The following is a 14,896-nucleotide window of genomic DNA, read 5'->3' as shown; positions in this document are numbered from 1 at the left end:
TTTTTTTTTTTTTTGGTTAGGCAATGGGATTTAGTGACTTGCCCAGGGTCACACAGTTAGTGTTATGTGTCTGAGGCTGATTTTGAACTCAAGTCCTCCTGAATCCAGGGCTGGTGTTCTATCCACCGCACCACCTAGCTGCCCCAAAAGGTTCAAAACTTTTAAGTCATTCTTAACCCTTCATTCTGACTCACCCTGCCCTAGCAACTTAATCAACTGCCAAGTCTTGTCAAATTTTACCTTTACAACATATCTCATCCAACCCCTTCTCTTCACTCTTATTAGACTGAAAACTTCTTGACAGCAGGGATTGTGTTTCGAGGTTTTTTTGGGTGGGCCTTTCTTGTATTCCCAATGTTTAGCATAGTATACGGTGTTTAATAAATGCTTATTAACCGGCACAGCCATCTTTGTTCAGGCCTTCATAATTTTTTGCCTGGTCTACTGCAATAGCCTCTAATTGGAGGCAAAAGACTCCAACTGGTCTCCCTGCCTTACATCTCCCCTTGCTTCAATCCATCACATATGCAAAATGATACACAGGTATGATTATGTTACCCCCTTAACCCTCTGCTAAAAAAAAGCATCAGTAGTTTCTACTGCCTCTAGGAAAAAATACAAACTCCCATATTTGGCACTGAAAGTTCTTTACAATCTGTCCAAGAACTATTACATCTTATTCTCCCTTTCTGTACTCTAAAGGCCCAACTTACTTTTATCCATATAAACATTCAACATCTTCATGCTATTCCTCACACTTCGCTCTTTTCAAAGTTTAGCAAAAGTGGCACTTCAAATATGAGGCCATTCCTGAAGACCTCCTCCCAATTTCTTTGTATTGATTAATGTGTCCTTGATATTCTCCCCTCCCCAACCCAGGGAGAATATGTGCTCCCTGAGGGCAAGGATTCTTTTATTTTGGTCCTTGCATGCCCGGGACCTATCAGTTCCTGGCACATAGTAGGCTCTGAAAAAAATGCTCATTGACTGACTGGCAAGTTTTAATATACGGATTGTCTGATATTTATTTTGGCTGGACCTCTAGAGGCCTTTTTGGTTTATTTTTTAGATGGCTGAAGTTGGCAGCCAAGTGAAATGTTACTGGATGTGAACATTAGTGACATGTCCAAAGTACTATTTTAGGGACTTTAGAAGTTGACAACTGTATTAAGATGCTATTTTTGCCTCCGTTAAGATTATTCACACCCTATAAAGTAATATTTTGCTTTACATTTACATAAAACCAATTTGATTTAATAAAATATACTATTTTTCAAATGTGTATTCTGGACCTAAAATGTTAGTCAGATATATGTTTGGCTTTTGTTAGTTACTTGACAATGTATAAAGAGAAAAAAATACCAGATACTTGAATTTTAAGAAGTTCCTGATGGCATTACTTAAACAGAGGAAGCAGAAATTGAGACAATAAAAATGACACCAAAAATAAGCACCTAGATGCCCTGATATGGATTTTCTGGATATATAAACAGCATGAATATTAAATTTAGCATGTGGAATAATAGCAGGCATCTATTTCTCCATTGTTCTAACAAGTGAGGACACACAATCTGTTTTACGCTTTCTTACAGACATATCACAAAGGAAGACTATAGTTGTTTATTTCAAATGGTTAAGCATATTGCTAATAAGGCACACATTGAAATCCTAATTTGAAAGGCCTGTTCCAAAAAGGTGGTTTTAAAAGTGACTGGACATGATGACTAACTTTGATAGACTCATCTCTCAGCAATGCAAGGATCTAAGACAACTGCAAAAGACTCATGATGGAAAATGCTATCCATATCCAGAGAAAGAAGTCTGGAGTCTGAATGCAGATCAAGGCATATTATTTGCTCTATCTTTTTTTTGTTTCTTCTTTCTCATGGTTTTTCACATTGATTCTAATTCTTCTTTACAACATGACTACTGTGAAAAAAGGTTTAATATGAATGTATATGCAGAGCCTATATCAAATTGCACGCCTTCTTGGGGTGAGGTCAAGGGAGGGGAGAGATGGGGAGAAAATTTGGAACTCAAAATCTTATGGAAGTGAATGCTATAAACTAAAAGTAAATAAATAAAATTTAAAAAATAAAAGTGACTGGACCACAGAGTATAGAGCTATCAGCACAAATCTATCTCCACGGTATACTGTCAGTAGCACCATTCTCTTCTGGAAAATATAACAGCATTAGCAGCGTTTATATAGCACTATCTCATTTGAAATTCACAGCAGCCCTAAGAGGCAGGTGCTATCATCACTCCAATTTTTACAGATGTGCAAACTGGATGCCTGAGGTACAGTGGCCTGCCCAGGGTCCCACAGCTAGCAAAGTGCCTCACAGAGCCCGCTGCTCGCTCCATGACTACGGTGCCACCATCTGCCAACCCTTTTGGTTGGCTGGTATTCTGTGCTGAGCTTTTCTAGCTTACTTACCTTGCTGGGACCTGGATCTGCTGGCCCAGATGAGCGGGAGACATCCGTTTCTGGTTTCTTCTGGATTTCTGGCGTTTGACATCCTTTCTCTTGGTCTTCCACGGGCTTTGCAGGCTCTGCCAATTCACGCTCCCTTCTGGTTGGCCCTCTTGCTCCTCCCGCCTCCTTCACCTCCTTCGTGTCACTTCCCTCATCCTCCTGTTGTGGCCTGGCTCCCTCCTCTCTCTCCTCGGCCTCCAGGTTCTCTCCGGCTTTCTGCTCCAGCTCCTCCCTCTTCAGTCTCTCTCTCTGTTCCTCTTGCCGCCTTTCCCGAAGCTCTTTCTCTCGTTTGCTCTTCTCAATCAGAAGCGTAGTTTCTGCATGGATACGAATCTTTTCTTCCTCTGTTAAAGCATCTACCACTGGGGCATATACTGGCTTTGTGGAACGATCAGGAACAGCCTTCCCACTCTGTGGAAGCTGATGATCAAGGTCCGTCACTTCAGATTTTAGTACGTGATCATCAGGCAATTTGGTTGGCGGCTTCTTACTGCGATCAATCTGGAGTAATAAAAACAAAGTATGACATACATAGAAATGCTATCAAAATTTCAAGAAATTTAATTTCAGTTTTTGAAACCATATGTTTTCATATAATAAAGGCAGACAATTACCTTTAGGTGTCACTAAGATATGTGATTTTGTAAAAGATTAGAAAGAAAAAACTTAAATGAAACCTCATACACCACTCAAGTGTTTAAGGATATGGCTCTCACTTCCCTTTAATTTAACATGATGTATGGATAAGAGCTGCTATCTTCTGACCAAAATAAAAAGCTTGGACTTGGAAAGTATGTAGTCATTAAATATCCTACAAAACCAATTTCTTTTCAATGAATTGAGCAAACGAGTCAAGTCAAGTAATTATACGTAAATTGTCTAAATTCCTTAAACGCTTCAATGGATCGTATTAATTTCTCTTATCAATGTTTAATTAGTACATTAATACTACACTAGAGTACAAAAGATGCAAATCCTAGGCAACAGATGAAGCAGCTTCCCTCATCAAGCCATCCACCCCACCTTCAGCTGCATTTTGCTCACAGGCTTCTCTTCTTTTATACATTCCTCATTCAAGACAGGTTGGCACACTAAAGGGTCAGAGTTAAAATAATTTGGTTTCTGGTGCTAAAAAATTACTAATATTCAATCCATATGATCACATAAATATAATGAGTATCTCTAAAATTTAAAATTCATTTCTGAAAAATGTACTACTAAATCACCATCATGCCCATTTTTTGCCTGTTTTATTAAGGACAAAAGATCCTGAATAATAAAGAATCAGATCTTCTAAATTTCTATTAAAAGGAAACTGCCACATAGGGCAAATGATAAATTTCTAGACTTGGAGTCAGGAAGGCCTGAGTTAAAATCCTGCCACAAGACACTCACTAGCTGTGTGACCACAGGCAAGTCAATTAAATCTCTCTTAGACTTAGTTCTCTCATCTGCAAAATGGGGATAATAAAAGCACATACCTCACAACATTGATATGAGAATCAAATGAAATACAGCTTTACAAAACTTAAAGTGCTGCATAAAAGCTAGTTGTTATTATTATTATTAAACCAAATGTCTTCTGATCAAAACCTTAAATATAAGTCAGCAATATTTGAGAAAAGGGATATGAAATATTACTGCTGAAAAAGAAACCTTAAATTGGGTGAAGTCCAAGAAAGAATCAGTTTTAACTTTCATTTTTAAAAAAAAATGATCGAATGAATGGAGGAAAGATGTTGGGATCTATTACTTTTCAGTTACTTTTGGACTAAAAATTTCCAAAATATACTTGCTGTTTGCATGTTGAAATTTTGGGGGGAAAAATTCTTCAGTCATATATTTCAGAATGATAATCAACTACCAACAGGAAGCCTGTATCTATTCTGTGCAAACATTACAGAGTCAACAATATAGAAACAGAAACTAGACTTATCATTTCATCGATGTTGGTACCTCATGCTTAGGGACTCCCTCTGCCAGTGGAGGTCAACGACTTCTCTGAAATATATCATCTTAGACAGGGAAGTTAAGTGAACTATCCAGGACTGGTCACAGAGCTAGGATGTGTCACAGCCAGTAGTTAAATCCATGTCTTCCTAGCTTCAAAACCAGCTCTGTAGTCACTAGAATTCCTTGGATATGTGCCCTCTCTATTATGGCATACCTCTGTTGGCAACAGTATTCAGGAAAATACTAGAAGATAGTCATTATTAGAATGAATTCCAAGGGACTGTTGAATTGTTTAAAAAAACAAAAAATAAAACCAAACTTTTGTTTTATTTCATTATACAGTTGATAGAGTGCTAGACGTGGAATTGGGAAGATTTGGGTTCAAATTCCATGTCTGACATTCACTATCATTTACCAGCAGCCACGGTGTCCTCATTTGAAAAATGAGAATCACAGGATCCTAGATTTAGACATAGAAGTGACTTCAAATGCCACCTAACCAATTCCCTGATTTTATAGTCAAAGAAAGTAAGGAACAGAGAATATTAGTGACTTGCCCAAGGTCATAAAGGTAGTAAGTGGCAAAGTCAGGATTTGAAAGCAAGTTCTCTAACACTAAATCTGATACTTTTTTCACCAGCATCACACTGATTATTGCTCTGAGGATCAAATGACCACGAGCTTCAATCCTTAAAGTGCTAGACAAGCATCATCAACGTTATTGTTGTTATTAAGTGAACCAACAGCTGAAGCTTAGTCTAACAGCTTTGTTAGACTACTACTGAAACAGCATTTGTAAATCCCTTAAATTGAGAGGATTCTGGGAAGATGGCAGAGTGGGTCAGAAAATTCCAAGCTCTCCAGATTTCTTCCATGAAGAAAACAAACTAGCACCTCAGAGTGAACACAGAGAGGCAAAAATAAACAAGAACTGGGGAAGAACAGTGGTCCTCCTGGGACAACTGGAGAAGATCCAAAGAATGATCCCAGGACAGAGGTTTGGCGTGAGTGAAATGTAAATAACTCCAGGTCAGCTCCACTGAAACAGCATGCTGACAAGCCCTGGGAGCAGCTGGGCTGGGAGGTAGCCTCGAACTCAGCCACAGGAATTTTCATCTCCCCGACAATGTGGGGAGACAGCGTCTATGTGGGGGAAGATTGAGACTGGCTTCTGCTGACAAGGGATGCCAGGCCCAGTTGTGCTGTTGAAACATGGTCCTGGGTAAGAAGGAACTAGCACATGCCCAGTGAGTTACAGAAGCAGTGGGGCAGTGATGCTGCTGGTGTGGACACTTACAGGAGAACTGAGGTCTTGGTCTTGGTTCTAGGTTAGAGTGGAGAACTGAAGGTCATAGCCACTAGAGGGCTCTCAGGGAGTAAGAACATTTCCAGCATAGTGTGCCAGGGAGACCCAGCTATGGACTGGAGAGGAAAAGGAGTGCAGAAGTTGGACCCTGGACAAAGCTCAAAAAATAACAGCAAGAAGGACTTGAGGCCAGAGGTACCATCCCCCACACCCCAGGATTAGAGGTGATTATAATAACAAGCTACTAATTTTTTTTAAATGAGCATGCAAAGGAGAAAGAACCCAATCATAGACAGTTACTATGGGAATAGAAAAGACTGGGGTTCACCTTCAGAAGAAGACACTGAAGCAAAAAAAGCCTCTCCTACCCCAAAGAATAACGTCAAGTGGTCACCTGCCCAAAAAAGTATTCATAGAAAAACTCAAAAAAAAACTTCAAAAAGAGAGATTGAGGGATTTAAAAAAAAAAAATCCAAGAAAAACATGAAGATTATGAAAACAAAGTGAACCAATTGGAAAAGGAGATTTAGAATCTTAAGGAAGAAAATGACTCCTTGAAAATTAGAATTGGGCAAGGGGAAGTCAGTGAAGTTATAAGAGATCAAGAAATAATAAAACAAAATATAAAGAACGAAAAAAATACAAGAGAATGTGAAACATCTTATAAGAAAAACAACTGATCTCGAGAACAGATCAAGAAGAGAAAAAATAAGAATAATCAGACTGCCTAAAAGCCACAGTCAAAAAAAGAATCTTGATACAATAACATAAGAAACAATTAAAGAAAATTGTCCTGTAGTGTTAGAACAAAAGGGGGAAAGTAGAAATAGAAAAAAATCCACTGATCACCACCTGAAAGAGATTCTCAGAGGAAAACCTACAGGAATATCATAGTCAAATTCTGAAACCCCCAGGTAAGGAGAAAATATTAGGAGCAACAAGAAAAAAACAATTCATATATGGCAGAACCATACATGTGTTCCAACCCCAAAAAACAAAATGGGCATTCAATGAATTGACAGACTTTCAGAATTTTATTGCAAAAAGACCAGAACTTAATAGAAATTTTGACATACAAGAACCAAGAGAAACGTGAGATAAACATCAAACACTAATTACAAGGGACTCAATAAGGACAAATTGTTTACTTTTTACATGTGGAAACATAAACCATATATCTAAGATTGTCATTAATAATTGGGTAGTTCCAAAGAAAGAGTGGGGTAGAACTGAGTATGGTGTGATTCTAAAAAGCAAAATATGATACAGGAAAAGTTTAAAAAGAGTAATTATCTCATACAAATGAGATGCAAGAAGAAGAACTGATACAGAGGAATTAGATGGTGGAGGAGGACTGGCAGTTCTGGAACCCTACTCTCACTGGGAATGGGTTAAAGAGGGAACAATACATATGTATACGTGTGTGTGTGTGTGTGTGTGTGTGTGTGTGTGTGTGTGTATAAAAGTCTTCTAAATTCAGAAAGAAATACGAGGGTAAGGGGGTAGGGAGAGGGGAGAAGATAAGGGAGGGATAAGGATAAGAGAGGGTACAGAAAGGTGTGTAGATTAATAGGAATGGGATAAAGAGGGGACTATATATATATATATATATTTAGAAGGGTATAAAAATCTTCTAAATTCAGAAAGAAATAAGATGGTAAGGGGATAGGGTAGAGGGAAAGGATATGGGAGGGATTCTGGGAGGGAGCTCTTCTAGGTTAAGGAATAGGAGAGTAAGGCAAGTAGAGGAGCAAGGAGGGATAGGAATAAGGTGAGAAGGATAGTGAGGAAAAAAGAAAGGAGGAAAATATACAAGTAATTATAGTTTAGAATATGAATGGAATGAATTTACTTATAAAATGGAAATTGATAGCAAATTAAAAATCTGAATTCAATAATACGCTGCTTTCAGTAAATGCTATAAAAAATTTGAGATACACACAAACATAAAATAAAGACAAACAGTAGAATTTATTATGTAAAAAAGCAGGGTTAGTAATCATAATTTCAGAAAAAGTTAAAGCTAAAATCAGATTTAATCCAAAGAGAAAAACAGGGAAACTACACTATGTGTCAACCATATTAATCAATGATTTTAGACCACATAAAATAACTAGACAATATAAAAAAAAAATATGAGAGTATACCTGCCAAAACAGACATAGGAACTATATGAATATAAACACAAAACACCTTTTATACAAAGTCAGATCCAAATAATTGAAGTAATTCAGTTATTCATTGTGCATGAGTAGGTAAAGTTATTATAATTTTAAAAATGATAATTTTACCTAATCTATTTATGTAATGCCATCCCAATCAAATTACTAAAAATTTATCTTACTGAGTCAGGAAAATAATAACAGCATTCATTTGGAAGAGTAGAGAATCAGGAACTTCAAGGAAACCAGAGGAAAAACATGTGAACGTTCTAGATTCAGTAAGTATCAGACCTTAAACCATATTATAAGGCGAGAGTAGTGCTGAAGAGTAAAATGGACAATTTTGATTATTTTAAATTAAAAAATTCCTGTATAAATAAAACCTATGTAGCCAAGAATAGAGGAAATGCAGAAAATTGGGAAAAAAACTCTCACAGATAATCTCCCAGATAGAATGTGATTGGCTCAGAATATTGTGGTGTAAGAAATGATGAGCTGGTGGATTTAGAAAAATATGGAAAGACTTGGACTTATGAAGGAAGACACTAACTACCTTCAGAGAAGCAGATGACAAGTGGAAACAAACATAATACGTTCTTTTGTATATGCGTTTGAGTGTATATGTGTATATATGTATATGTTTATAGATATCTATGCATATGTATGTACATATATGAGTGTGTATGTGAATATATATAAACACACACACACACATATATACACACCGTGTTAACTGTAGCCTTGGGGGGATGGGGGGAAGGGTGGAGAGAGGGGAAAAAAATAAAGCAAAAAGTACATAGCAGAGGACAAAAGAAGGCAAAAAAAGATGGACAGCTTTAAAAAATAATGTGTAGTATTCATTATATAGGTTTTCTTGAAATGGAAATGTATAGCTTTATAATGAATGCTCTCTTATGTTCGGCTGAGTACATGGCAATGTTTTTTTTTTCTTTTCTTATTTTGTATTTAATTTTAAAATAAATTTAAACACTAAAATTATAAAAGAAATAGCACGTGTGGTAAAGGGATTTGAGTTATAAGAATTTCATCTAAATTTAAATATAAAACTAAAGATATCTATATATCTATACGCATATTGCTTTAGCAGTTTTACTTTGTATACGAGGGAAGGATTTCTATCAATCACCTAAACGAGACAGTTATAGTCTTAATTAGAGTATTAAGAACATACCTGAGGAACACTTTTCACAATACATGTTGGATTAGGTACAGATGAATCATCAGATTTAGAAGCAGCAGCAACTGGTCCAACTGGAGTTAATATACTAAGTGATCCCATTCTCTCTTGATTATTTCCCAATTCCGCATTTTCATTAACAGTTACAGAAGAAGGTTGCATCTGGGCTGCAGGGTGAGCAGGAACTGGCTCTTCTAGTGAAGGATATGTAAAATCCACTAGAAGCCACAAAAACAAAGTCTGAATTTAATTTTTAAAAAATAAATTTTTTTTGTATCTATCAAACAAAACACAAGCACAAGTATATACCTAATGTAAATATTATGCTCAATCTAAAATGAAGAGCCAACAATGTACGTAATGAAGCTAAACTACAGGCCATTCCAATAAGATTTTGGGAGGGAAGGTGGGAATCCAGGATGTTCACTGTCACCACTACTATGTGATACTTTCCTAGCAATGCTAGCTATTTCGAAAGGCAAAGAAAAAAATTGAGGGAATAATCAGATACAGAAAATCCTAGAGAGTTGACCAAAAATTAAATGAAACAATAACTTCATCAAAGTTGAAGTTTATAAACTAAAACCCACAAAAATCATCATCATTTCTGTCTAATCCCAACAAAGCACAGCAGGAAGGGAAAGAAAGGGAATTCAATTTTAAAACTATAAAACACATAAAATACTTCAGAGACTACCTACCAAGACACACACAGAGACTACATGAATACAACTATAAGACACTTATAGAAATACAGACCTAAAAAAATTGCAAAAATATTAAATGCTCATGCGTAGCCTGAGTCAATATAATTAAGATGACAATCCTAGCTAAATAATTTTGTTTACTCGATGTCATACTAATCAAACTACCAAAGGATTACTTTATCTAACTAAAAAAAAACAAACTCATTTGGAGGTCATGAAACTCAACAGAATTAATGGGAAAAAAAGGTGGGGAGGAGGAGGGCCCAATAGTACCAGATCTCAAACTAGTTTAGTACAAAAGAATAACCTTCAAAACAATTTGGTATTGATTAAAAAAACAGAAGTCCATAAATAGTATAGATTAGGTAAACAACATACCAAAGCAAACAAACCTAGTAACTTTGTGTTTAAAAAAAAAAAAAACAAAACAAAACTCAAAGACTCCAGTTACTGGAAAGGACTCACTATTTAACAAAAACTACTAGGAAAATTGGACAATAGTCTAGCAGAAATTAGGTTAAAAACACTGTATGCCAAATACCAAGATAAACTCCAAATGACTATATGATTTAGCCATAAAGAGTCACATGATAAGCAAATTAAAGAAATGCTGAATTTCCTTTCAGATCTGTGGATAGGGAATGATTTCATGACCAAACAAAGGATAGAGAGTAGCACAGAAGATAAAAGGGACAATTTTGATTCCATAAAAGTAAAAAGGTTTTGCACAAACAACTTGAATACGGGTAAGATTAGAAGGGAAAGATAACTGAGAAAAAAATCTCTGAGGCAAATTTCTTTGATAAAAATCTTATTTCTGTAGTACATAAGTAAGTGATTTAAATTTGTAACACTAACAGCAATCCCTCAATTGATAAAAGGTCAAAGAATATAAACAGGCAGTTCAGAAGGGAAAAAAAAACAAGTTGTTTATAGTCATGTGAAAACATGCTCAAAATCACTAATAATTAGAGAAATGAAAATCAAGCAACTCACTAGCTGTGTGACCCTGGGCAAGTCACTTAACCCCGACTGACCCACACAAAAAAAAAAGAAAAGAAAAGAAAAGAAAATTAAGCAACCCTGAGGTTCCATCTTGTACCAATCAATCTGGCAAAACTGACCAAGAAAGAAAAAAAAAAAGGAAAATTACATATGTTGGAGGGGATGTGGGAAAATGGACACACTGATGCACTGCTGGCAAAGCTGTGAACTGGTCTAGGAACTTGGGAAAGCAATTTGGAAATATGCCTCAAAAAGTTACTTAAACTGTGCATATCCTTTGACCCAGGAATACCACGACTACATGATACATATGTGCCAAAAACATCAAAAGAAGATGAAGAGGTTCTTTACATCAAAAATATTTATAACAGCTCTTTTTTTTGGGGAAAAAACAAACAGATTTCTGTTAATTAAAATAAAATTTAATTTAAAACAACAAATGAAAATACAATCAAGAATTCAGCCTTGCACTATTCAAAGGTAAACAACTGATTTTAAAACATTTTGACACATGCAGTTTTAAAGAAGGTACTTACATGAGATAGACACCTCTTCAGTCTTGCCACGGGCAGGTGGAATTACCTTAGCATTTGTTGTAAACTGGGGATAGCAAAGGAGCCAATTTTCATAACCTCCTTCTAAAACTAAAGGTTCATTCTTTAGGATAGTTTTACTCTCCCACTACAAAACAAAATACATATTATTTTTAAAATAAAAGCAATTTCATGGAATCTTAAAATATTCTATAAAGCTGAATTTTTAAACCACACTTCTTTATTTGAAACTCATGTTTTTCAAGTATAATAAATAACAAATTGAAAATATAGCATTAAGTCAAAACAAACCTAAATTACTCAGAGAAAGTTACAGGGATCACTTGCTTTAAAGAGAAATTTTAAAGCACTGATTAAATTCTCCCTTGTCAATAACCAGTGACAACACTCACATTTAAAACTCTATCTACAGAAAACAAACCTGTCTTTACTTTCAACAACAATTTCAGTGAATATAGAAGGTGAATTAATGGCTTAGAAAAACCAAGATAGTCCTAAAAGCCTGTTTTAGAAATCAGGGCAGATCATGGCCCCAACGAGTACTACCAATGTTTCTCTTAATTCTCTTAGGCTGAGAGACTACAGGTCTGAAAAGGACAAAATTTAAAAAAACCTATGACAAAGTCAACCATAATCTCTAGATGATGATCTTTATATTACTTTTTAGAATTACTAATCCACAAGAAGCAGCTCTTTCCTATTAAAAGAACAAAAACCAGAACACACAGATACCTAATGATATCCAGTATCTGCACAAAGGATTCTGCAAAATAATAAGTATTGAAGCCACAACGCTTAGATAAAATGTTGTGTCCCACAACAGGATATGTTGGATAATTTCTGTCGCTCCATCTATAGCTGACTAAAATGTGATGAACTATATAAAGAAATTAAGAGTGTTCTGAGCTCTTTAGGCAAAAGCATTATTAGAATATGAGTTCATTCTTCTTGTACAGTTTACAATATAAGGGAAAAATGTACATGGGAAATCTTCCAGAAACCTAAATTCAGGATTCATTTTGAGGATTCATCATGTGTCCTGCCAATCTATAAGTAACTCAACCAGCTTTTGCAGAAAACTCTGCTACAGATTCCTGCAAACTTCTGCTTTTCTCCAACTAAAAACAAAACTTAGCAGACTTTTTAGTTGGAGGAAAGCAGAAGTTAGGGGGTATCACAGAAAAGACACAATTTGTTTTTCCCTAAATCTAGCTGGTATACAACCCAAGAACAACAAAGTGATGAAGAGAATAGTAATGATAAAAATATCCTTAAATTGAAATAAAAAAAAATTCATGTCATAGTAAATGACTTAAAAACATGCTAAGTTTGTATATTTTTTAGTGTATATTTATAAATGCATTTCCTTTTAAAAAGATCACATTTTAAGTATCCAGTCTATATTCAGAACAATCAGTAGTGCCCTGTCTACTATAAAAAGAACTCAAAGAACTTTGAAAAAAATGAAAGCTAGACAGCTATTTAAAGCATTCCATGACAGGAACTAATTGTGCCTGTGCAGATTACCTCCCTTAGAATGGATAAGGTACTCCATACAGCTAACTTTCATTTGAATATAAAGGTATTGATAAAGATTTTTATTGTTGTTGTTCAGTTGTGTCTGACTCTTTGTGACCCCATTTGGGATTTTCTTGGCAAAGATACCAGAGTGGTTTGCCAGCTTATTTTACAGATGAGGAAACTGAGGCAAAGAGGGTTAAATGACATGCTCAGGGTCACACAGCTAGTAAGTGTCTGAGACCAGATCTGAACTCAGGAAGATGAGTCTTCTCGACTCCAGGGCCAGTACTCTATTCATTGCATCACCCAGCTGCCCTGATGAAGATTTTATTTACTGAGAAAGTTGATTCAGACAACCTTGTGTTTAAGCTTTCTGGCCTCACTTCCTCATTTGTTAAACAGGAGGGTTGGAATCAAAACTGAATGCTACAAAATTAAAATGTCCAAACTTGGACTCGAGGAAGAAATATAAAAATATTTTTCTTCCCATCCCTAGCTTCCTTGAAGGAATAAGTAACCACATGTGTGGTATACAACATATTATATCATACTTCTGAAATACTGGCTAATTTTGCATAACATTTTCTCCTTATTCCTCACTTTTTATTCTTCACTCTAAGAGCAGGTATCTTAGAAGGGATACAGTGGGAAATAAATGTAGCTAACATAAAAACCAGATATCAATAAAGTTTTTTTTGGAAAAAATAAAATTTTTTAAAATGAGAGATTGAACTAGATGATCTCCTATGGTCCCTTCCAGCTCTAAATCTATAATCCTATGATCCTTTGGCCTGATTTAACTGAGTGAAGTTTCAAAGGACAATATCAATCCTCCTCCCTAGGATTTGTTGAAAACATCTATATAGCCCTCAAAAGCACCCTTGGAGCCTCTGTTCAGAACTACCCATGACAACTGTTACTAATGATAAAAAAAATTATTGCAAAATACTTAAGAACATGGAAGATTCCATTTCTAAGTTGGAGAAGTCTGAGACCATACATCCTACTACTTCCTGTCTTGCTTCTACTTTCTGGACACCTTCACTCCTGTTCTCATGCTGCCTCCCCACAGCTGAGGACAGATCTGGAGATTTGGGAGAGGGGAGAAGACAGAAGAAAGAGTATTATTAAGAAAGCTAGATTATACTTCAGGAGTTACCACCTAAACATCTAGCAGGGAGTGTAAAAGGAAGCCTGGAAGACGTGAACCACATGAAGGCATGGGACTGGGGCAAGCTCACATAGAATCTAGGGTCATGGGTATAAGGAGGAGAGGAAGAGGAAGAGGAAGAGATCATAAGGGACATGTGATAGGATACAAAGATAAGAAGTCATTTAATAGGTATAGAGGACAGTAATTTAATAGCAAATACAACCTCTATTAATAATCAAATATTCCTTGTTTTATTACTGTTTGCTAGCAGAATCTCTGAAATTTTATGTTACACTGATATTCAGAGCTTTGAGTCACAATTTCTAAAACAAAGGTTAAATTTTTCTAAGCAATTAAAAATGACTTCTTGTTAATAAAACCACTAGAAAAAGATCTAATTCTTGAAAGAGAAAATGTCAAGATAACAATTTAAACTTCTGAGATTCTGATTTATTTGGATATCTATGGCTGTTTTGAACCAGAGCACATTGCTTTTCTAGGGCTTAACAAATCAATAATAAATGTTTAAATTTGCAGGAAAAGAAGAAAAGAAACTCCAACCCCAAAGCACCACATCTTCTTGCTCTGTAAGGTATCAGCAGAAACTTTTGTTTTTTAACCTTATAGGGTGGAAATAAACAAGGAACCTTGCTAACCTTAAAAAGTGCATCTTTCAGACTCTGCAGAGTTGTTCCAAGCTGTAAATCTTTGGCAGAACTAAACCAGTCAAGAAGCACAACATAGTCAACGCACCCCCGCTTCTTCCATGCATCTTTAGAATTATCTGGGAGTTTTGCTTCAATCGAATTAGCAGTGACTCTGAAATTTATCAACATATGCATTGAGGCAAAAGGACAT

At 35.8% G+C, this 14,896-nt stretch overlaps 1 protein-coding gene across 2 annotated transcripts in view; it reads right to left on the bottom strand.

The window, feature by feature from the left end:
- The window catches only part of USP8 (ubiquitin specific peptidase 8), a 79,415-nt gene that overhangs the window by 21,607 nt on the left and 42,912 nt on the right, over window positions 1-14,896 (bottom strand). For both annotated transcript variants that reach the window (XM_027840832.1, XM_027840833.1), the window contains 4 exons: window positions 14,695-14,857; window positions 11,347-11,491; window positions 9,093-9,316; window positions 2,441-2,980 (listed from right to left, as the gene is read on the bottom strand). In XM_027840832.1, coding sequence (XP_027696633.1) covers window positions 2,441-2,980; window positions 9,093-9,316; window positions 11,347-11,491; window positions 14,695-14,857 — 1,072 coding nt within the window. The remainder of the gene's footprint in view (window positions 1-2,440; window positions 2,981-9,092; window positions 9,317-11,346; window positions 11,492-14,694; window positions 14,858-14,896) is intronic.

The sequence above is a fragment of the Vombatus ursinus genome, unplaced genomic scaffold (genome assembly GCF_900497805.2).
Source record: "Vombatus ursinus unplaced genomic scaffold, bare-nosed wombat genome assembly UNPS02014848.1, whole genome shotgun sequence".
Classification (NCBI taxonomy): Eukaryota; Metazoa; Chordata; class Mammalia; order Diprotodontia; family Vombatidae; genus Vombatus; species Vombatus ursinus.
The sequence above is the reverse complement of the archived record's forward strand: the minus strand, read 5'-3'. Positions and strand labels throughout refer to the sequence as shown.